The sequence below is a fragment of the Triturus cristatus genome, chromosome 3_1, assembly GCF_964204655.1.
Source record: "Triturus cristatus chromosome 3_1, aTriCri1.1, whole genome shotgun sequence".
In the NCBI taxonomy this organism is placed as follows: Eukaryota; Metazoa; Chordata; class Amphibia; order Caudata; family Salamandridae; genus Triturus; species Triturus cristatus.
The window spans coordinates 358,749,412-358,774,152 of record NC_140583.1 but is presented as its reverse complement, the minus strand read 5'-3'; the positions used below and the strand labels follow the sequence as shown (position 1 = coordinate 358,774,152).

General features: G+C 44.0%; 1 protein-coding gene across 13 annotated transcripts in view; it reads left to right on the top strand.

Annotated features, from left to right (window-relative positions):
- TCF12 (transcription factor 12) overlaps positions 1-24,741 on the top strand; it is a 692,950-nt gene that overhangs the window by 419,593 nt on the left and 248,616 nt on the right. For all 13 annotated transcript variants that reach the window (XM_085644109.1, XM_085644104.1, XM_085644112.1 and 10 more), the window contains one exon: positions 16,822-16,957. In XM_085644109.1, the coding sequence (XP_085500235.1) occupies positions 16,822-16,957 (136 nt within the window). The remainder of the gene's footprint in view (positions 1-16,821; positions 16,958-24,741) is intronic.

The following is a 24,741-nucleotide window of genomic DNA, read 5'->3' as shown; positions in this document are numbered from 1 at the left end:
TAATAACCTGCCATGCGATTGTGTGTGCATATATGTCCATATAGTATGCATGCGGATGCACAGTGTAAGATGCTTTTTATTGCTTTTGTTGACGGTGGGCAAGGGGCCGTGATGCAAAAGATGCAAAGACTCAAGTTCGCCATTGTGCCCCTCCCCTCCTTCAGCAATGGTAATACATAGCATGTTGCCCTCTGTGCATCTGCATATATAGCTTATGCCATGGCATTTTATTCCATGTTTGCTATATATTCAACCAAACCCAGTAAGCAAAGCCTTACATTTAAGCAGAAAGGTTAAATCGCATTGAAGAGGGCTCATGACTATTCGCTGAGTTGTTTCACTGACAAAAATAATTGTTACATGGAATCTGAGATGCAATGCTTCTGTTCATTTCTTTCCTGTACTGTTCTACTCGATTTTTACCTTTGCAATGTATTCATACATTTATGAATGAACATGTATTGCCTTGTATTGGGCGACATTTATTTTCACTGCCATGGGTGGGTGTGTGTGTGTGTGTTTGTGTTTGATATGCTACTTGTTGTCCTAGATGAGTGTAGAACAGGGCTACGGCTTAAGAAAGAAAAGCTTCAAGTGGGTCCCTGCCCTCTACAGTGGTAATAACTGATGAATTAAACTCTGCACATCTGCTTGTATGGTTTATGCCATGTTCTGTTTTCATGTGCAATAGCTGTAAAAAAAAAGTTGTTTAATCACAGCATGAGCTGCTAACTCTGAGCTTTGAAATTGCATCTCAGTAATTAGACCTTGTGAGTATGGACACAGTTGTTTTCCTTTGTAAAGTGATTCTAGAATGACATTAAACTGTGTATCTCTTTTTAAATCAAGTTGCTTTGCTCGATGGAAGTGACCTATGTGGTCACAGTTTAGCTTCTAGTCACATAGCCATCTTGTAAGAATGGAGAACTCCTCCAATGCAGTAGAGCCTTTTGTTTTCTTCTCCACCATCCCTCCCGTGCAGAGGACCTCCTCATCATTGTCATCGTGTGATGTTGAGGATCCAGGACCATCCTTTCTTTGGGCGGTGCACTCTCTCCTACTCACAACTGCACGGATATGCTGTTCTTTACAAAATGGTCCTGCTTCCTCTTGTTGCCAAGAACGTTGCACTTTTTGTTGTGTAAGTATTACCTGAGAGTACCCAAGGAGAAAGTTAGAATAGTCTTTAAAATGTAATATAGTTCTCGGACGTCAAAGGATGCACAGCCCACTCTGTCTTGCAAAAGGGGCTGCTGACTCCGAGCCTGGCTTAGGAAAAAAAGTTTTAAGTTGGGTATGAACAACCACCTATTTTTGGAATGTTTGCCCAGTGTACACCTAAGAGGACTTTTTTTATGAATGGAAAGTATAGTCTCAATTTAAATCAGCCCCCACATGTCACTAGTCTGCCGGCTAGTTTTCCGTGCAGCAGACTTGGCACATTTAAACAGTAGCGTTGGTCTGTGGGCTCTACATGTAATAGGGGTTCCTTAGACTAGTTCTTAAGACAGTGGACTGTGATTGCCATCTTATGTTTACTAAGTAGGAAGCTTAGTTCTCAAGGCAGTCTTCTACCACCATCATTTTAGATGTGGCAAACCCACAGCCTAGAAAAGTACTCCATGGATTATTGCGCATGGACTATTTTATTTATTTACCTTGGAGTTAGGCCAGTTAAGCCTTTAATAGGTGCTCCACCAGGGCTTGTGCTTCAATTTGTGTTTACCTTTCTTATGTGGCCATGTTGACCGTGCCCCATCTCTTGGTGGCTGCAAGTGTAATTTTGCTCTTCTAGTGTGTAAATCCGTATTGGCTGGTCTGTAGCCTCAAGTCCATGTCTGCGGACCTGGCCTAAAATGGCTAAGATATATGTAAATGTTGACTCATCATAGCAAACTATGCAACCTTTTAAAATGCTTCTTTCTCAAACATTTCAAAATGGTCAAGTTTGGCATTACTCTAGTGTGTGTGTATGTATTACTTAGTGGCAAAAGGCATGGAAATCATACCTAACATCAAACGCTACGTAGACATAGATACATTTATATGTGTATATATATATAAATATATATATACACATATAGTATGTATAATATATATGTATGTGTAGTGTGTGTGTGTGTGTATGTGTGTGTGTGTATATATATATATATATACATACATATATATCACATTTAGTATTACGATTATGGTCCCCATGTATGTTTGGTGCGTTATGGATTGAGGAGGTAACCATAACTGGTGAATTATAGTGAGTTTTTCTTTTTTAACTGTTTTAGTGGCAATATATATAAAATCTCATCACTCATTTTATTTTGGAAACGGAAATGTATCACACTGCCTATAAACGTCAAAAAATGAAGTCAGCAGTCATTTTATTTTAAAATAGGAATAATCTTCTTTGGATGGGGCATTATATACCAGGTAATGCCCTTTTCAGAAGGGATTATTGCTTTAGTGAACTAATCCTTTGCTTTGAAAATATCTGCATTTTTGTGCGCGACTGATATAGATCTTGCTGAATCTAGCTTATTCCCTAAACCAAGTGCTTGCTCATTCCTTTTCATGCATTTGGCTAGAAGTATGGATATGTTTTCCCAGTAAGCTATAAAGAAGCTTGTTTTGTAAGAACCATTTTCAAAGAACTAGCACACGGATAAGTAGTATTTCTCATGATGTTCCAAATTTCATGTATGTCCTAAAAATAGTATTTTCTGATCTGGGTTAGATAATGGCACGTTAAGTGGTGCATTCCCTATTTATTTAGGGAAAACACTGCTACTTCAAGCCGCCTTGTCCAGAAATAAATTATTTAGTAGAGTCTGTAAATATTTTTGAATAAATACGAAAAAAAATATTGGTGAAAAGAACCAACTTTATGTTATACTTTCTTGTTTTGGGGTTTTCGAGTTTTGTGGATCTTTTTGTGATCTTATATGGCAGTACCTTAGCTATCCTTAGCTGCATCAGTCGATGCCCCCAGCCTCTTCTGGCATCTATCACGTTAGTTGTGACTTTCCAGGTTATTCTTTTTTATAAACCTTTACCAGCAGCTGATTTTTGTCACCTCTGTACTTAGTTATGTTGCTATTAACGAAACAGTATTCATTGTCTTTTTTTTTTTTTTAGGTCGAGCCTAGCACAGCGTGCATGCGCTGCTCTAGTAAAACGACCTCTTGGAATCACTCTGGACTTTTCACACTCTTGTGCATGTTTTTTTTCTGCATTATTTCAATTGGCCTTTGCGTGCGTCTTTTTAAAAAGTCAGCATGCAATTGAGCAAAGACGGCTGCATGTCCCACCTTTCCCAGTAAATGTATTCGCCTATGGCTTGCGGTTACGAGCAGGGGCGCCATCTGTTTTTAATAAGCGCGTTCGCTGCGCTGCCTGCTCACTTGCCCCCGCTTCTCTCTCGCGCCATTCTTTTTAACCAACCCTCCTTTCATACGCACAGCCCTGCCAATGCTCTGTTTGCAATGAGAAACTTGTGCATTCGCTGTCATGCTAGGCCCATTGCTGTTGACTTGTAGAAGGAAGAAGGCAGCAGAATTGTGTTTTGACAGTGGCGGCAGAGGTAGCGAGGCCTCTGCTTACACACACGGCTCCTGATTTTCTCTACTGTGCTCGCTTTCTAATTTGGTACTGATTTGGTACTGGCATTATATAATAGGAGCCAGCAGCGGCGGCGCGCAGGCTGCCATCTGTTTTGGGTCCGGTTTCATTTCCAGACCTTGCCGCTTTCATTAGAAGGCGCGTCCCCTCCACCCTAGCTCCACAAGAGTGCGCTTTCATTTTCTCTAAAACATAAAGGAACAGAAACTAAATCAATTACGGTGACATCTTACTTTTCAGCCGAACCGTCAGCACCGTCTAATGAGCGGGCCTTGGCCAATAGGCGTACCCTGGAAGGCAACAAGCAGCTGCTACAGTAGTTAAAGCTCCTTAAAGACCATTCATGTCTTGGGGAGGAAGGGAACGATCCTTGTGGGGTTTCAGTAAATAGCTACATTGTGATGCTTAACCATTTGTTGACCTGATGATCATGCTTCTGGTTAAACAAAATAGAAGAACGTTAGCAATCCGCATTTTACCCTAACTGTTAAGGAGAAAAACCAAACATCTACAGCAGGTAGGCACAGCGTAACTCTACAGAGTGCATCTTTTCACTCCACCACCTCAGAAACCTGCAAGCACTTCTCCTTTCATTCCTTTTTATTTTTTGCATTATGTAGCCAAATTAAGGTATCAAAGCACTTTACATAAGTACTAGTTCCGTTACAGAAATCTGCCTAGTGGGTGATAATGTGCTGCATGGCTAAACACTTATAAGGTCCCAAAGGCGAGACCTATTGTCTATGCCAATGCTAGTTTTATTTTGCTTTGGTTCTTACTGTTGTCTCACAATCCTTAATAGCAGAATTATAGCTTGCATATCTCTTGCAATACTTCAGTTCTCTCTGTTGTATTTATTTTGTTACGCTGTTTTTGCCCTGTCTTGAGAACCAGATTAGATGCATCTTTCTTGCTTGCTTGGTCCTGGCTGCATCCTAAGAGGTTTCAGCTATACATCAGAGTAAAAAAAGTAGCTTTAGTGCTTGTTCCTAATGGTATCAGCAGCCACAGCCCATTTGTATGGGCTGATGGGCCACACCACCAACTTTTTCCAGGCAGGAAGAGTGTGTCAGGCGGAACAAATGTCTTTGTGTTCAGGTCAGGCAGCCAGGAGCTAGACATGATCTAAATGCTTGTGTTCCTGGCTGTCTGAGCTGAACTTTGGTAGGCTGAGGATTTCACATCCCTGTGGGCGTGACATCCTCAGCCTGGCAAAAGTGCCTTGAGGCCCTCCCCCTTGCGACGAGGGGAAGCGTCACTGATTGCCTCAGGCCTGAGTATTAAAGTTTTAAGCCCTGAAGTGCTCAGGGCCGAGTGTTAATCAGTGGACAAAGAGTGAGGTGAGGTCCGCAGTCTCACTCTGTGACAAGTGAGGGACTGGACTGCTGCCTTCTCTCATTTGCCGACCTTAGCTTAACTAATGAGGGAAGGCAGCTATCCCAACCATCCCGTGGCCTTCAAGACTTTCTACTCAGAGAGCTGCAGTGAAGGTGAAGGAGCCGGGTTCCACGTTCTAGATTTACTATGGAACGCTAGGCCAATGTCTTTTGTTTGCATGAAAATATGGAGGGGAGGATAATCGTTAACAAATTACTCATTACTGTTCCAATGAACTAGGACTTCGAAGAATCAGTCTCCCAATTCAAAGTTTAGTTAGTTTATTACAAGCCAAGAACAGTTGGACATACAAGCACTTCAAGACGAGGGTGTAGAAATACATTGGAACTAATACAAAGCCAAATCTGCGTGAAATTGAAACGGTGCAGCGTGCACCGAATAATCCATTCCAGAACCAGGAAACAGAAAAGAATGGCTCAGACGTCCAAATTTGCCTTCGTTGGGGGTTGATAAGTGAAAAGCATTAGCCTATCCCTACACTACCGCTAACGTAATATCCCTGCATAGCATTTCCCAGGCAAGTTCAGTGACAGGTGTCCGCATGTGAAGGCTGCCTAAGAAGTCCGTTCACGTTGAATGGGTCAAGTAGCATAAAGCTAAAGAGCTCATTCTAAGATGCTCTCTTTAATGGTAAAGCTGAAGTCCCCGGACTCTGTCCTAAATGCAATACAAGAGCTTCAGGTTCCGTCCCACAATACACTGCGGCATCACCCCATCCAAGCAAGGCACCTCCTTGTAGGTAACTTTCCATGCGTCAGCGATGCTCCCAGGCCCTTTGCTCGATGACCTTGATTCCCAAGCTCTCTCAGATGAGAAAAAAACACCGTCCCTCATTATCGGCATCGCTGTTTAATGTATCTAGAACAAATTCCTCATGAACATGAAATTCCCTAACGAGTCTAATACGAGAGCTTCAAGGGAGAAATACAATTAAGGCCACTGAAATCGGCCAACTTAAGAAATGGTATATCATTTTATAAGGCACACATGTAAATGAATGTTATTACTGAGCATGTTTAAATCTACGTATTACATAAGTATGCTAATTATGAAACTATTTGTTAGCCACATGTACAATTCTACAGATTAAAGTTTTCATCTAACCACATGTAATTGAAATGCTGATTTCTTCGTGTTTACACTGAAATACAAAAAAACACTTCACTTTTCATGTTATTACAGTACACGATCTAATGACCCGAACGTTAACACAATAAGGGATTATATGCGGGTGCAAAATACCCACGATTATAGTGCACCCCTACAATTTAAAGAGCAAAATTGCGCTCTGACAAAGTTAAGGTTTGTGGTTTTTTTAATGTTTGGTGGGTGTGTCTGTGTATATGTATGAATGTATGTTTATTTGTGAATGGATGGGTGTGTGTCTGTGTCTGAATGCAAAGGTATGATTGAGTCTGTATGTGTGCTGCCTTCCTGTCCCTTTAGGTTTTTGAAAGGCTGCTCCTACACCAGTGCTTAATAGCATAAAGGCAGCCCACTGTGCAAATGCACATTGTTTTTTCTTTTTTTTTCTATATGGGGAAACGTTTCTTCTCGCCCGCATCAAGTTTAGGGTTAATCCGTTCCCGCTCCCACCCTAAAAGGGTAATTAATGTTGGCTGGATTAAAACTGACTGTTGCTAGGGTGAGAGAGTCTCATAGGAGTTTGTGAATGGCCACTGTTGGGAAGAAGAGTACCTTGCAAGGCTCTAGAGAATGTGCATCCCTGTCTCAAGGTGCCTAATGCAATCTACAGACTTTTTGTCCCCCCCCCCCCCCCCCCCCCCCCCTCAACCCACCCAGCAATAATGCATTGGCTCTGAGGCTTTTCCTCAATATGCAGTGAGACCCAGAGTGGCGCTATATGTTTAGGAGGGGCCCATCTTGTCCTTTTTAAAAGGTTGACTATTGTTTTGTCACTGGGCTGCAGAGGACTTGCAACTGTGGGAGCCAAGTGATTCTTATTGCAGAACAGGGCTTTTTCCTGGTCACCTTGGGAGAGCAGTATACTGGCCTTTGCCAACTTTTGCTAATTGTTCTGCCATTCCCCTATAACGAGGGCCTCTGGAAATACGCGATTCCGTGGCAGCTGGAATTTTCTCCTAATCATGGGTTTGATGCATTTGCCACATAATACAATCTCTGCTGCCTAATCTACAGATTTTAACCAAAAATAATTTTTTTCTAGCTCAAATGGATCACAAGTCACGCAAAATATGGCAAGACGGGTTCCTGCGCACCAGAAAGCTTTTTGCACAGCTTGACTAGCCCTCTTTTAGTTTATTACTGCTGTATTTGAATGTTAAATTAGTAATAATGTCTCTTTTCTCAGACACTTATCAGGTGTAAAAATGTCTAAATAATGAAGTAATACCATTTCAAAATGAGCCGAGTTATACCACATAATTTGCCTTTTCTTGGCGCATAATTTAGCCAACCCTGCTGCATAATTTGGCCTCTGCTGCATAATTCCAGTGGCTTTGCCTATACATAGAGCATTGATTTGCCTGGTGTGCGCTATGTTTGTGTAGTGGATTCTTGAGGAACTTGAGTGATACATGTGGCTATGGCCACAGCAGGGTCTGATTTGTATCTGGCATATGTTAGTGTATATAACATGGAGGTTTGGAGTGAAAGCCCAGACAGCAGATGTATACTGCAAGGCTCCCCCAGAAAACTACAGAGATATATTTCAGTGTGTCAAACAGAGGATCGATGTTAAAGTTAAACCATTCTGTGCTTGTGTCGGCCAACAGCCGACGCAAACACTACCCCGCTGGTGCTGCGCACGTCCGTTGGCCGACACAGCCCCGCCCACTCATTAATTCTCCCGCGGGAGAATTTGCGCTGCAGTTAAGGATGGAGACCCAGCCCCCCCTCCGCTCCTTCCTGGCCTATTATTCCATGAGAGAAGCGCCCGCCCGCCCTCCCCCCCCCCGGCGCCATTGTGCTCTTGTTTTGTGTTGCTCCTGAGAGACCACCAGCTCCCCTCTGCCTCCCTGCTCCCCTTTATTTTTTTTTAACAAATACTGTACTGAGTGGAAATAAATGTACTGAACTTCGGAAATACAGACTGTCTTCAGCTTGAGTATAATTTTGGGACAGAAACTTCCAGTCAGTGTGCCAGGATTCCTGACTAGATTTTTGCCGGTCCCACACCTGTGGTGATCATGAGAGTCCTTTGATCTTCAGGGTTTGGTCACAGAGCACCACTTGGCCTTTCTATGATCTAGCACCAAGAAGTGCCAAAACCGCCAGATTCAGAAGAAATTTCAGGTAACGACCAGGGTAGAGTTTCACCACTACGTCACAGGATGGACACCTACTTGTTTGGATCCTGGAACAACCCCCCTCCCCTTTTATTTCATGACCCACCCACTACTCACCATGAGTGCAAATTCCTGGATCACAAGTTCTTGGCATGGAAGCGTGTACAAAAACGAGTTTCTGAAGCTGGCTCTAGCTGTAAGGTGGCTCAGAAACATTTAGTATACACTGGCTTACAAGACCTCTATTTTAAGGAACAGGAGAAGGAAACGTTAAAAATGGTTGGTTTATTAATTTTGTAAGCAGCAGTAACCAACAGGATACTGTTTTCTGTTGGTGCGTGTAACTGTGTAGGTTATCTTTAAGAACGAGCTATGAAGTTGAATGTTCCCCACGTGTGAAACCAGTTGGCTTTAAAATGCTACATGTTTAAATTTGTGTTGCAAAAGTTGTAATTTGCTATTGTTTTAGAACTTGGCCTACTGAACAACATTTAAAGAACATAAGCCTTAACATCTCTATTTCCTTGGTTAACTAGAGAAGGCATTGTTCCTGGACTTTGAAAAATGAAGGGTAGCGGAAGTTACATCACGCACCCTTTGACCCCAGCACGTAGTATTTACACCTTGGTACATCTTCAAGCCTCCTAGTTGCTGCTGAGGGGGATGGGCACAGAGCTGGGTTCAGGTAGTAAGAGTTGGATACAGGTAGAAGAAACATAGGCGTTGGGGCTGTGTTTACTCTCAGTTCTTGCATCTACCTTCATAACCTCAGAGTGCATCGGTAGACCGGGTAGTACCAGGGTTGCCTAGGGGCAAGCCAGGGGTAGCAGATGCTAGTCCTGGCATTCCCATCTACAAGCCTGAGGTATGGTTTGCCGGATTGTAGACTTGTGACTCCCTGGGCACGACAAGCTTTTCTTAGTTACACCATGCAATGTCTGGTTTTACTTTTAAGGATGTTTTCGATCACTAAAAGCTTATTAAGGCATGGAAAAACCTTCTCCGCCCACCCTGCGCAATGCCTCTGAGTGCTAACTTTTTAAAGTATTCCGTAAGTGCAATGCATAAAGATTGTTGACCATACATAGAAAGATTTTCTAGTTTCTTCTATAACTCGGTAGGCTAATCCTCGGCCATTCCCAGAAAAAAATCATTTTACCCCAACCTAAGGCCTACATTTGGAAGTGGCTCCCAATGGGATTGAGAGAAAGTCCAAGCTGCCCCTGCTCGATAGTGGACATGGAAATCCCTTTGATCTTTAAATAATGTGCTGTCCTGATGGGTGTCAGCCCGAGTTGTCAGTGGCAGCTGCTGCCAGCTTTTTTAAATAACAAATAAGCAGACCCACACTCATTGGAGACTGGTACCGAGGTGTCCTAAAGTAGACATGTGTGAAATACAACCTGCAGTCCCCACATTCTGCTTGAAAGAATAAGCGGGTTGTCTGTAAAACATTAATACTCACAATGGATGTTTGATGGAGAGCAAACTCTTGCTAGTTCTAATAACATTAGTTATAAAAGGACAAAAACGTATATCCGAACCTATTGGATTGAAATTTTCCTATGTATGATTCGAATTTACTCTTCAAGGGACTATTTTATTTACTGTATATGTGGTGTAAATGGGTCTTTTCTGCCACCACTTAGTAATTTGCTATTTGTCTAGATAACGTGCTTAAAAGGAATGATTCCTCATCTTTTCTGCTTGAAACATACCACGCAGCGCTTTTAGGCGGCCTCGGGGCTGTTTTAGGCACTTTATAAGGAATTAACAAAACTTGCAGCTGAAACATTATAATATTTGTTCCTTCTTTGCTGTATGCACCGTCCCCATGTTCTTTAATCAAGTGACAGTATTTACCTTTTCTGGGGCAGTGTGTGCGCTGCAGCTTGACTTGAATAATCCTCTCTGGTGGTACTTTCATCCTTATATTTAAGACGCAATTCTTGGCACAACACGCTACTACTAGGTTGAAAGCAGGCCAGAGGATATACCTAGATTGGTTTCTACAAAAAAAAACACTAGACACAACTCGGAATTGTGAAATAATACAAATTAAATAAAAAACTGAAACCTTTTAATCACTCCCAAAGGGGACAGGCGCTGAAAGAAAAGAGAAAACAAGCATTTACAATGCAATGGTCTCGGCAATATTATAGGTAGAGCTATTGGTATTGCTCATTATTTTTCTATCATTATTGTATCCCTAAATAAATGGCATTGTCATTTCTATTGGCATTAGCTTTTTTTTTTTGCATATGTGATACCTATTGCATTAGCAGAGAGAGAGTGAGGTAGTGAGATAGAGAGAGTGAGGTAGTGAGATAGAGAGAGTGAGGTAGTGAGATAGAGAGTGAGATAGAGAGTGAGGTAGATAGAGAGTGAGGTAGTGAGGGAGAGGGATGTTGTGAGCTAGAGAGTGAGGTAGTGATGTTTTGAGAGAGAGAAGTTGTGAGATAGTGAGATAGAGTGGAGTAGTGAGGTAGAGAGAGTTATGTAGTGAGAGAGAGTGAGGTAGTGAAACAGTGATGTAGTGAGGGAGAGGGATGTTGTGAGGTAGTGAGATGTAAGCAGAGTGGTGTTGTGATGTAGTGAGATAGAGAGAGGTAATGAAAGAGCCAGTGAAAGTGAGTTAGTGAGATAGAAAGAGTGAGGTAGAGAGATAGAGAGTGAGCGATGTAGTGAGTTAGAGAGAGAATGAAGTTGTGATATAGAGAGTGAGGTAGTGATCTTTTTAGAGAGAGAAGTAGTGAGATGGTGAGGCAGTGATATAGAGGGGAGTAGTGATGTATAGAGAGTTATGTAGTGAGAGAGAGTGAGGTAGATAGAGAGTGAGGTAGTGAAAGAGTGAGGTAGTGAGAGGTATTTTCTGACGTAGTGAGATAGAAACAGCGAGTGATGTTGTGAGATAGAGAAAGATTGAGGTAGTGAAAGAGAGAGTGAGGTAGTGAGAGAAGTTGTGAGGTATTAAGATAGAAACAGAGTGAGGTAGTGAGATAGAGTGAGGTAGTGAAAGAGTGAGTGTAAGTGACTTAGTGTATTTGAGAGAGAGAGTGAGGTAGTGAGATAGAGAGAGTGAATTAGTGAGTTAGAAAGAGAGAGTGAAGTTGTGAGGTAGTGAGAGTGAGGTAGTGAAGTTTTGAGAGAGTGTGTTGTGATATAGTGAGGTAGTGAGAGTGAGATAGAAATAGATAGTGATGTAGTGATACAGAGTGAGGTAGTGAGATAGAGAGAGAGTGAAGTTTTTAAGTAGTGTGTTAGAGTGAGAGATAGTTACTGTGGTAGTGATATTGTGTTGCTGTGAGAAAGAGAGAGTTGAGTAGTGAGTTAGAGAGTGAGGTAAAGAGTTAGTGAGAGAGAGTGTAGTATAGTGAGAGATAGGAGGTAGTGAGAGATAGTGAGGTAGCGAGAGAGAGAGAGTTAGGGAGAGAGAGTGACGTAGTGAGAGCCAACCCCACACACATACAGAACCAGCCTCCTCCCCCGCAGGGCCCGCCCTCTAATTACCACCCCGAGCCGGCCAGTCTCTTAAACCCTCTCTGCACTTCCCCGAGACTCGTAAAAGAGGGGGGGGGCGCGGGACTCGGCCATCACGGGCCTGGCAACGGAGCGCTATCACTGGGGTGAGAGAGAGCCAGGCTCGTGACAGAGACAGGAGAGGTGACGGGACAGGTACAGAGGGAAGTGCGCGAGAGAAAGAGCTGGACCCACAGGCCTCCCAAGAGAAAAAGAGACAGTGATGGACGAGAGAAGCATTAGAGTGGAGGCAGGGAGTTACACATACACGAAAGAGATAGGCGCACTGGACTAGAGATATTAGAGATGAGATGCAGAAATGCGAACAAAAATGTAAGAAACGAGAGAGAACAAGAGTGTTAGATATTGGGGGGGGGGGGGGAAGGCTGACAAATGCGAGAGGAGAGACAGAACAAGCCATATTACAGAAGAGAGAGTAGGAAATATCAGAGAGGAGTGGGAGACTTACCAGGGGAAATAACGGAGAAATGGAACAAAAATATTAGTGAGGAAGAAGAGATAAAGTATTAAATATGAGCGATGGGAGAAATATTACATCGGAGAGAGAGAAAAACGGACACCTTAGGATCCTATGCGCTCTCCTTGCCGTCACCCCTCCCTCCCTCCCTGCCCTCTAATTACCACCCCGAGCCGGCCAGTCTCTTAAACCCTCTCTGCACTTCCCCGAGACTCGTAAAAGAGGGGGTGGGGAGGGCGCGGGACTCGGCCTTCACTGGCCTGGCAACGGAGCGCTATCACTGGGGTGAGAGAGAGCCAGGCTCGTGACAGAGACAGGAGAGGTGACGGGACAGGTACAGAGGGAAGCGCGCGAGAGAAAGAGCTGGACCCACAGGCCTCCCAAGAGAAAAACAAGGGGGAAAGGCGTCCAAGGCACGGTGCGGATCCCTGCTCATCGAAGGGCAGCGCCGCCAACTATACTCACAACAGCACGAAGATCCTCACGGCCAGAGGACAGCAAAACAATGGCGGATGGAAGCTCCGAAACTTTTTCGGATTCGGGGGCGTGTTCCTGCTGTTCTAAAAGGGCGTGGCTAAAAAGTGGAAAGAACAGCAAAAACACGCCCCCGAATCTGAAAAAGACGGAGCCTATTTGGAGGGACGGCTCTCTCCTCCAACGGCGGGCCTCCGTTTAGGAAGCCAGCCAATGGAGGAGAAGCAAAAAGAGAGGCGGGCTAAGGAGCCACTCTAGGAAACATTAAATCTCGACTTCCGGTTCTGCCTTCGGCAGACCGGTAGTCCTCGACCTAAAAATAGTCGACAATTTGCCTTTGTAGGTTACAGCAAAATAAGCTGGCATCATCTGGTAATTAATGGTTTTAAATAAAAAAGTGCCAAGGCGTTGGTAAGAAAAGATAAACATTGCATTTCCGTAGGTAACAATTGTGCATACCAAATCAGGAATTAAGAAACCGTTGTTAGCGAACGTGCCAGTTGCAGAGTTAAGCACAGGAAAGCATGCTGTAAAAAATATATCCACGGTAGGAATGAAGAGTCCCCTAACCCCGACACCTCGTATGCGCCTCGAATCCAGGCAATGGGACCGGCCCCACAGGTGAACCATACCGTCTTCCAGGAGCTCATGAAGTAAGGTTGCCACTTTACTCCATGTCGTCAGATCATCACATTTCCAATCCTGGGCGTCCATTTGACAACTCAGTGAGTTCTGGGAGTTGAAGTCTTGGCTGCTTCCTTTCAGACACTTTAACTCACATACAAGCTAACACTGGTTTGTAACAACAGATGCGTGGGGGGGGGGGGGGGGTGGGTGTGTGTGTGTGTGTGTGTGTGTGTGTGTGTGTGTGTGTGTGTGTGTGTGTGTGTGTGTGCGTGCGTGCGTGCGTGCGTGCACCCACGCGCTGAGCTCTTTTCAGCAATGTCCCCGAATAATGGAAATTAAATTTGGTTGGTTATTTCCGCAGGAAACTTATGTTAATACCATGAAAGTTAGTAAAAAGCAGGAGGCAACTCCTTCCAACTGATTGCCAACAATTTGTGAAATGATTTGCCACTAAATTTGATAGGACTCCAACAATATTCCTCCAGAGGACATGTATGAAGACCCTACTCTTTCAGCTGTATTATTCTTTCAGGTCACTTAGTGCCTACTCAATGCATTTGGTTTGTGGCACTTTATACATCTGTTTTGAATTTCTTGATTTTATAATGCAACTAAGTATCTAAGGCCAGCTTTTCTCTGCCTTTGCTGCTTTTAGTTCTGTATTGCAGAGGAACTGAATCACAGTGAAAAGGGAAACCTGGAAGAACACTTCCACCCTTGAGTTGATGACTTATAGCAGAGAGAAGCAAGAAGCTGAATTGTTTTAGTCAGTAGCCCATGTTAAATAAGTGTATGTGAGGCATGTATCAATCACATGTATCAAATTCTGAATGGCATCATTTCAGTTGTAGTAGCCTTCCTAGGTGTTTCCAAGAAAAACAATGTTGTTTAAAGGTAGGGGGCACCTAGCATGCAAGCTGTATTGCCCTCTTGCTGCTGTAAATGTAGCTGTCCCGGACACTACTGGAATGGCAATAATGACAGTAACTTTTGACAATGGAAGCATCAGCCAGCTCCTAGAGAGACTCCCAGTAGATTCATTATTCCCTTGTATTCACAGTTGTTGGTGACTGAAGCCTCAAGGGACCCCCTTCCTGAAAAGGGTAATGTTCAACGTTAACAGGTACCGCGCTGTGCCATAGCAGCGAGCCACACAGGACCTATTGTTGTAAATTAATCTGGAATGCTGTCAGCTCACATTGCCTCAAACCTTTCCCCAGGCCAACCTATCTCCCACCACAGTTAATACTCAAAATTCAAAAGTCCCCCTTCTTTCTCTGGAAAACCCAGTGTCGCCACCGTCTGACTCTCTTCACAGACGAAGCAATCGAGCAGTAGGCCGATAAGCTAGAATCACGTTGATAGATAGACCTTCCATGGACACTGGGCGTAAACACCTTGCAACCCAGAAGAATTCCTGAAGAAAGCAGCATCCCTGCTTCTTCGTGTGCTACTTGCGTGTCTAAAAGTCAAACTGACATGCCTAGTGTTCCTCCTCTTGAACATGTTTAGGTTAGTGCTGCTGCTCTCTAGATCAACCCTGGTGCCGGAATATCCAGATCACTGTGCTGCTGTTCTGCCCAACAGTGGCAGCTCCTCCGCTATGGCGGAGGAGCGTCACCCCACCGCTTTCAAGCAGTGGAAAGGAAATTTTAAATAATAATAACTTTAAGGTATTATAATTGTGTTTCCTTAGCGGTGGGCGGGGCTGCTCTGCTCACGGAGCACGGCAGTTTGCCCACTCCAAAGTGCGCAGTGACTGTTTGGTCGTACCTCTCAGGCCACCCAAACTAGTCATATGCACTTTCCCCTTCTACATGAAGGCTGCATTACAGCCTGCATGGAGAACATGTCCACCCCTACAGCCACTGGTGGCTGAGCGCTGCGCTCAGACCAATCACAATGCTGCAATGCAGTGTTGTGTTTGGCTTAGGGGAGGGGGAGCGTGGCTGCCTGCTTTCTGCTCCAGAGGTCGGAAGCAGCAGAACAGGATCAGAGAAGCGGGACCCGGCGGAAAGGTAAGTACATTTTTGTTTGTAATTTTTTTTTTTTTTTTAGAAGTTTCCTCCCGCAATCTCGACCCACCTTCCTCTCCCCCTGTACGCGACACCCACACTTCCCTGCAACATCCTGTGTCCTCCCGAACCCTTCTGACCCCTTCCCTACCCCCTCCATTTACCCCAACCCCCCCCCCCCCCCCGCCGCGAGCTATGCTGGCTGCCGCTTCTGCTTCCCAAAACTCGCTTTACATTTTCAGATTTTAACTCTTTACTCAGTTCTTCTTGGTACGTTACACCAGCCATTTCAGCGTTTCCTTCAGCTTCTTGTTCTGCTCAGTCACTGTCTACGAGTTGACATGTGCTCACATCACCTGCTCTTGTTAGCCAGTCTCCTGATACAACTTAACAATTTGGTGTTTGCATGCAGCCAACTCAAACGCATTAGAAGATAATCCTTCTGGACTGCAGGATGAGCGGTGTGAAAGTCATGCTTCTCTTTGGCGCCCACTTGCCCAGCCCATGCCGGTTTGTCCTGTCCCCAGCTGGCGAGAACAGAGAGAACTTCCAAATGAGGCTTGACCTACATCTGCTGGCCTGAGCATGGCCAGGACCATTTCACAGGCCCTGACAGAAGTTTGTTTGCAAAGGACTACAAGCTCCCTCATAGTCCAGATCCTGTCCTCTTGAAAAAAGTTATTTATTTAGCCAGTCCCATTGCCCTTCAGTCCACGTTACAGCTTCCTGTGCTGCATTTTGCGATCCCTATTAGAAGGTAGCAGTACAGGGAAACTAGCGTTGAAGATGAGTGTGTGTAATACATAGGATGCACAAAACACTTAATAGATGATGGTTTCCCTCCATTTCTGAAATGAAAAACACAATTGTTGACCTCTTCAAAGGGGCAACATTCAGAGAGCAACGTAAACTACTTTGAAATCCTAGTTTACCGCCTCACAAAATTTATACTAAGTTATGGCAGGAACAGACTTTGTGAGATGGGATTCATATTGGAATCAATGAGCAAATTTACTATATAGCTCTAGTTTGATGACATATTATTTTTTCATAGGGATTTACTACGTTGCCAATTGAGAGAATTGGTTTAAATGGTAATAATGCAATACGGGAACTTTGTGGGACAGAGTTCACCGATCCTGGTAAATTGTCAACTACTAATATACTTTAATCTTCTATTTTATCGTAAATCCGAAATCTATTTCATTGAAGAAAAAGTTTTCTGGATAATTGTTTGTAATCTTTTTCTCTAAAAGGTTTTACTGATCTTTTGTTGCCGAAAATGTTTTCTAAATGTATACTTCGTGGGCAGATTATTAAGATAATATTTTTTTGGCTGGGACATTGAGTCAGCTGTGAAATAGTTGGTCTAACTCTGAATATATGTGAAATCAGAATTCTGATGTGTTTTTTTTAAATTCGTTTTCAGCCAGCTCTTGTCCGACCAGACCTAGGAATTACAAGTCCAGGCCCATTGACATCTCCCGGGAAGCCTGGAACCCTATACTTTCCATTTTCAGCTACAAATCCTCGAAGGCGGCCGATACTTGAAACAGCAGCTCCTGGTTAGTAGTGCATGCGTTTCTACGACATCTTGCTGTTTTATATATATATATATATAGGCGAAACGCGTAACTAAATTAAATAAGATCTGGTGAAGAACTAGACCTTGCGTGATCGTCATATTTATCGATTGTGAAAATTTGAAAGTTGGCGCGCTTCGCCAACACTGGACGATCTGCCTGCCTCGGGCGGGGGGAGACAGAAGAAGTAAATACATTGAAACATATATATATATATATCTATATATATATATATATATATATATATATATATATATATATATATATATATATATATATATATATATATATATATATATATATATATATATATAGCCACTTACCAGTGCAATCCATCACTAAACAGCACATTATATGCTCGCCAGCCACTGCCTAATATGACTCTCCTCTAAACCATATGAAAGGCAACCAAATGTTATGTCAGCAGACAACTTTTACTTTGTTCAGCAAATACCCTCCAGCCATAATGGGGTGTAGGATTCTGAATGTACATTAGAACCATACAGATGTCTATGGATCAGAGCGCCTGCTGGAGGGGGGGTTAGTCTGGCATGGGAACCATTGCATTTGCTTAAAATGTCCTTTCCCTCTTCAACAAAGATTGAATAGGTTCAGAACAGTTCTAGGCTTTACCATGGAGACATCACATTTCTATCAATATGTCAAGTACAGTTTCTGCCAGCTATATTTAATTATTCGAAGTATTTCTTCCAGAATTGTACATCCTTTCTAGTTTTTGAAAAGGGTGAACTCCATGGTTGTGACTTTAAAGAACATGAGAGCGCGAGTTGTTACCTTCAGTGTTACGTTATTTTAAACTGTCAAATTTAAATTGGGTGTGTAGAAATTACAACTCGAAATAGAATGTCAGAAATTGTACGTAAAGTGAAATATTCAAGTAACTGTTGAATGTCATGCCATAGTATGTGACAAATATATTGCCTTTATATAAAGTACATACATATATTTACGGTACCATTCTATTTCAGAGCATACATGCAGTTGGTCAGGTCATCTATGATTAGAAAGTGTATTGGATTACATTTGGGTAATATGCATTTGTTGCATGTTTAGAGCGAAGTTTATTTTTCTGGATAGAACATCCGAGTAAAGACAGCCGTGCTTTTGAAAGCTAGGTTTTAGCTCTTTGTAGGCTTGATGCACAAACTAATTTTTACAATGGCAAAATTCCTTTTTACAATGGAAGAGGCCCTTTTATGAGTCCAATCGACTTTTCAAATCCCAAATAGGAAGGGCAGTACAAAGGATGCCCTCTTCTTCACGACCCACACTAGTATGTATACATGGTCTGTGACCACAATTATGGTTGTAAACCATTGAAAGTTACCAACCCTCAAGTTGGGGGTTAGTAACTGATTTGCAAAAGAGAGGCTGTCACCGTGGGATATCTTCCTCTTTAAGAAACGTGTCGGCAGCCAGGGGGAGGGAGGGGCAGGTTGTAGCCCAGAGGACCACCGCCTCTTTCCCTTGATTTCTTCCCAAATGGAATTTTTTTCAAAGAAGCACCTATTCCTTGAATGGAGGCATGATGATTTTATTTTTATTTTTTTTACAACTTTTCCCTTATTTGGTAATGCTTATAGAAGGATGGAGAGCTACTGTCTTTTGCAGGTCTCCATCGCAGCATTTACATCCAATTAAAAGGTGTCCCTAATTAAAACCTGTATAAAATGTACTATGCAGGCCATTTGGTGACTTCCTACGAATTGATACATATATGACGCACTCTATTACAACATACAACAAATTGCACTCCCATTAGAAACCCAGTCTGAGTGAAAATTGCATGTCCTGGTTTGCAATGGTTTTTAGGTCTTGCCTAGAGTGTCTTCAGGTATGGCCTTTAAGCTTCGCCCATTTCTTGCCCATCTTTTCAATTGGCTCCTCTTACTGTCCTTTTGTAAATGGTGGCTTTTGATTCGTCAATAGGCTTAGTAGTCCCTCCTCTTAGTACCTCCTTATCTCCTTTCGTAACCCCACATGAGGACACACCCTGTTGAATGTGTTACTCAAGATGTTTTAATTCGAGCCTCTGGGCACTATTTTCTTAAATCACTTTCTCCGACACCTCTCCCTCCCCTACCCACCCCCCCCCAACGTTTTTTTTTATATTAAAACCAGCACAGCACGCCTCAGCTACAATAATGGCTGCCGCTCCCAAGCCAGGCAGCAAGTCTGTTTCTTTTTGTTTGTTACAATGGTGACAGGCCCTGCTTTAGCTTTAAACTACTTAAGCTAAAGCGTGTGTGCCGAGATTGCTCCAAAAGTAAAGAAATGGAAAAAAAGGCATGCAGCCACTTTTTTTCTATTTATTGACATTGCCTGTTTATTTGCAGATATAGAACTTCAGTCACTGATGCGCGAGCGGGCGGCAGTTGTGTTCAAGGTTCCGTTTTCCGCCCACCGCTGCTCGCACCGCCACCTGTGCCTCTCTCATGAGGCCCTACGACCACCCCAGCTGCATGGACGACCGGTACAGTCACTCAGCTCTTTCATGCGAGCGGCTTCTTGAGAATATATTTAACTTTCCTGGGTGCTCCTGAACCTCGGTTCACTACTCTCCTCTGGGCCCCCTGGAGCTGCAGCAGGCTGGGCCACTTGACTCTACTCTCAGCTGATGGGGAGTGACTGGTGGCCGGCTGCCGGAGTGAGCCTCACAGTTGGGTCTCCAATCCTGCTATATATTCAACGTGCAGCACCAGCCTGAAGCTGCATTCATTGCTCTTCTCAGGCTGCGCTTCCGCGGCAGGCTGGCCACTCCCACATCCGTTGGTTCCTGACCCCACCCGTTCCTTCATTGCAAGCTCCCCTAGTTTCCTTTATTGTTTAGGCAACTGAAAGGCATTTCTGCACGAACTGTGCAGTCAAATGACACCCCGGGATGCAGCTGGAGAGCCTTGAGGAAGCAGCCGCCTGATGTACTGCCTCTGAGCTGGGAGCCACACTCACTTCATTACATAGTTTATTTCCCTCCGACGCCCCTGCCCTCTGCTCCCGGTGTCACTGCACACAGGGCCAGCACCGTGGCCTTCAGAGATCAGGACCCGGCACAAGACAAGAAACACTGCGTTTACTAGAGGAATAGCTCCTGCCTGCATTTCTCAAACATACCAGTTGGCATTTGCTGTTCGGGTGGACGGCCCATTTGTAAATCCATCTATACCTGTCCCTTCTCTCCGGTGCGTGCTGGAACACATCCCCTACACCTGAGGTTGGTGAACAGCTTGTGGTTTCTAGTGCACCACGCTAATATATATGTTATGTTTTCTGAATAAAAACGAAGTTCCAGAGATATTGTTTTTACGTTTGAGTCTGCCAACACTGCTCTTTTTGCACCTTGTTGCAAGTCTCACTCACCTCCCCAACATGCATCCTCTCCTCTTCATCTATGCTAACTAGACCCTTATGAAAAACAGAGGTACCCTGGCTAAGGCCGCATTCGATACTCCAGTCCAACTCTCCACCCTCCCCTCCCAAAAAAAAACACAGCCGAATGACACACAACCGAATTTCGGGCATTTTCACCTACCCATGTGGGTATTCCTGTGAATTTTAATTTAACTGATTATTTTTTTTTTGTTTTGTTTAAATCTGTTTTTATTGACTTTTAGTTTACATTTACATCAATGCAGCTCGCTCCTGTACTGAACCATGCATTAGAGCACGTATTACTGATGGAAATACATATCCGGTGCAAGGAGGTAGAGCGTTGTAGCACTCCCTGGGGTGCTTGTCGCACCAGAATGTTCGTGTGTCCCATGAACAGCTCATACCATGAACATAGCAGGTTACAATACAATGAAAACACAGTTACATCAGTACAACGCATGAGGTCTCTCAAACGAATCGGTACGGACTTCTGAACAGATATCGATTAAGTGAAACAGTTAAAAACCCAACAACCTCAACATAGACCGGTGCCAGTATGAATGTGCCTATCCCCACCGCCTCCATGTTCCCTCCTCCCCCATTCTGCTGTACAGCAGCTTAGCTGTTGCTCCCAACCATGTTTCTAGCTGCGCTCTCCCATGGTGCCTGTTTAGGTATTGGTCATACTTGGAACACTACGATCTCGCTCCAGCAGAGCTCCCATTGCTTATCCCGGATGTCTATCCCTCCCTTCAGGTCGTCTCCCTGGGCCTGCCTCCTCGGTTCGCCGGAGCGCCTGGAGCAATTCCTCCCATTGTGCAGCTATGGCCGTCTTCCTCAACCCCAGTGTCTCCTCCTGGCGAATGGCGGTTCCCTCCGCTCCTGCCCACGGTGAAAGCGAGCACCTCCATGCCTGTGGATGAGGTGGGTCCTGCGCTTTCCACCTCCTGGTCAGAAGTCGCTTTGCGACCGCAAGCCCCAGGTCAAGAAACCGGGACGTCACTTTGGTGGTCGGGGTTCTGCGAAAGGGGTGCAGCAGGTAAACTGTCCAGTCAAAGGGTATGTCGCGACCCGTACTTATGCGCAGTGACTCGCTGATTGTGTGCCAGTATGTGTGTAATTTGCAGCAACTCCACACCATGTGGACTAGATCAGCCCCGGTGATAGTATCTGTTGAGAGCCGCAGGGGTGAGATACGTCCTGTGTACAATGAACAACTGTATCTGTCAGAGGCGCATGTTTCTGGGTATGCATACCGGATCTTTCAATACTCGTTCCCACTCCTTATCCGCCAACTGTCTCCCTAGATCTAGTTCCCATTTGCGTCAGAGAGGCTGTAGGGCAAGGTTTCCCAAACTGTGGTCCGCGGACCCCCAGGGGTCCGTGACACATTCCCAGGGGGTCCACAGGCAGCAATTTTAAAAGCACAACAAAGTTTCTTGTAGAATTAGCAGTTTTCCAGCAACAATAAGTGTCAAGATAACCTCAGTGATTAATGTACATGCTGGAGAGAGATGAGCGTTTTGTTCAGTGGAAGCTTTGACTTATCTAATGTAGCACAGAGGGTTAATATGCCTACTGCAAAGAACGTGTACCATGCATTTAAAAAAAGTGTTTCATGTGCATAGGTTAGTTGGTTATTGCTTTTGTCAGAGAATATTTTGTTACTGTGCAGTTCATAAGTGACAATCGTAATCTAGCACAGTGACCTATTAACTGTCATCACAGAGCTGCTTGCAAACTGCATGATACAAGTTAGAAACATATGTTTTTTCTAAGTCTTTCATTATCCTGATGCTACTAAAAAGGTTTATTTGGGTGGAAATGCATTTTTATTGTTAGTCAATGCTAACCACTGTGTTATATTCTGAATCCTGAGTTTGTGCTTCTCCAGACCAAGCACTCCCTAAAAATGCCTACCAGTATGAATGACATGTGAATACTACACCTTGTAGTCGCATTTGCCTTATGTAACATTTTCTATACACTGATTTACACGTATGAATCATTGTCTCTATGGGGCAGATTTTACAAGGAAAGTGACTCAGTGTGTGCCACAAGCCATTTGGCTGCACCGCACTGAGCCACTTTCAAAGCACAGGGATGCAACATATTTACAACAATATGTCGCATCTCTGTGCTTCCCCCTGCGCTTTAGCACAAGCTGCTGCCATGCGCCTGCACAGGCACCCTTGCACCATCTTAGTGCAAGGATGCCTGCGTCGTGGGGAGATTATGTGCAGGAAGGGAACCCTAAACAATCAGAAATGGCGTTTTTCAACTTCTAAGTGTGCTGCATTAGCACATATAGAACTTGCAAAACATCATTGTTTTACTGATTGTTTATGTGCAGGAAAGGGACACCTTTCTGTACATAAACAATCACCAGAGGTGATTTCCTCTTTCTATGCGTGCTGCAGAACGCAACACACATAGAAAGCGGAAAAAAACGAGGAGAAATAAATACATTTCTCCTTGTTGCGCCTTGGTTTACCTCCGCTGGGGAGGCGTAGCATTCAGACACATTTCCAGATTTAAGATTTCTAGTAAATCTGGAAATGTCTGGTTTCATGGGTGTTGCGTGGGAACCCCCACAGCAACACCCATGGAACGCGCCTTTCACGCAAAGTGCTGTGTGCAAATAGGCCATATTTTCAAGACCGGGAAGTCACGCAGGGTGGCTTTTCCTGTCCTTGAAAATATGGGGCACTAAAATACGCCACCGGTGCGTCACTTTTTGTGACACACCCGTGGCACAAGGGGCTTGTAAATCTGCCCCTATATGTGTGTGATGTAAAGTGCTCTGTCATCCTACAATGGTATGATAGATGCTATAAAACAAATGAAATACATGTGACAGAGGGGCTATGGAGAGATGAGAGGCACTGTTGAAGGGTGATAATAAGGGAATCATTGAAGAACCCCAACAAAGATTGTCGTATACTGGTGCATAGTAAGGTCATCATTTACTATTCTTTAAAAGCTGATACAATAATGATAAATTTGTTGTAGAATGCACCATTGTTTCCTAACTTTTCTTGGGAGGAGAGCCTCCCAAAGCCCCCTTTGTAGTGGTCAGATGGTGTGCCACTGTATGGGGACTGGGCTGAAAACATTTGTCAGGGCTGATTTGGGTTTCCAGTCTGGCCGTGGCAGGAGCCTTGTACTGCGAAATAAAACAAACCATTTAAAAGTTAGTCACGGAGATGCAGCACTAACCTTCCCATTCTTTGCAAATTCTTTCAATATAAAACACTGAAATCCCTAGTAATTTGAGTATTTGTTTTGTGTGCACACGTGTGTTCATTGTTTTAGAATTACTGTTTTAATGTTTGAAATTTAAATCATGCAAATTGCTTGGGGTTCCCCGGCTTCTAGTGGTGACTCAATGGGGGTCCTCAGGAGTCAAAAGTTTGGGAACCACTGCTCTAGGGTGTTTGCCGAATGTGTGCGTAGTGACTCCGCGAACCAACGGACCAGGTGTCTGCCTCGCCCCATGACGTGTACATACTGTATGGTTAGGTGTTGGCTGGGTTCTGTGGACATATCACTCCATTTAGTGGCCAGGGTCCTGATTAATGAGCGGTGAGTTAAGAATTGTCCCGGTGGCAATCCCCCGTTCTCGACCAGAGTATCATACGGGAGGAGCGCGCCATCTCGGTACAGGTCGCAATTTTAATTTACCTGATGTCAGTCATGGTGACAGCCGCTTAAGACACGAGTTAAGCTCAACAGTACAGGCCTGGCTGTGGCTCAGCTCGAAGTCTTATTGGACCCTCGATCTCTAAACGGGCCAAGCTTTAATGTGACTTCTGTCCGCCACACACACGCTACCATGACACCCTAAGAACTAAAAACAAGGCATAAACCTTCTTTTGTTCAAAGAGAGGGAAAGAGTTAACCATCTAGTTGGTGAGTAGTGTAACGTGAAGCCAGAAATGATTTATCCCCGCTGGACCAAATGTGTGATCCTAGGCAAATGTTTTATTTTAGAGTCTCTCCTGATATAGAAGTGTTTCATCTTAACAGAAAAGGTTATTTTGTACAGTGGACATCCTAGAGGATATATATCTCTTCCAGGATGTGCACTGTACAAAATAACCTTTTCGATTAAGATAAAACACTTCTGCAACTTAAATGTCTTTTGAGTTTAAAAAACACCTTAATAATTTCACATGATCCGTTATTTAAATGCCAACTATTTTCATGGCTCGTCTCGTGTTTGGCCTCTTAGAGGCAACCTAGACCCTAGTCTCCGTTCTCCCTTTTGATCTGTTGACTCGCCCACCTATAGTCATCAGTGTGACTTTGAACTCTGTTACTAAGCATGCCGGGACCTGTTGTGTCGTTCATGCTTCCGGTAGTAAGTGTGAGCC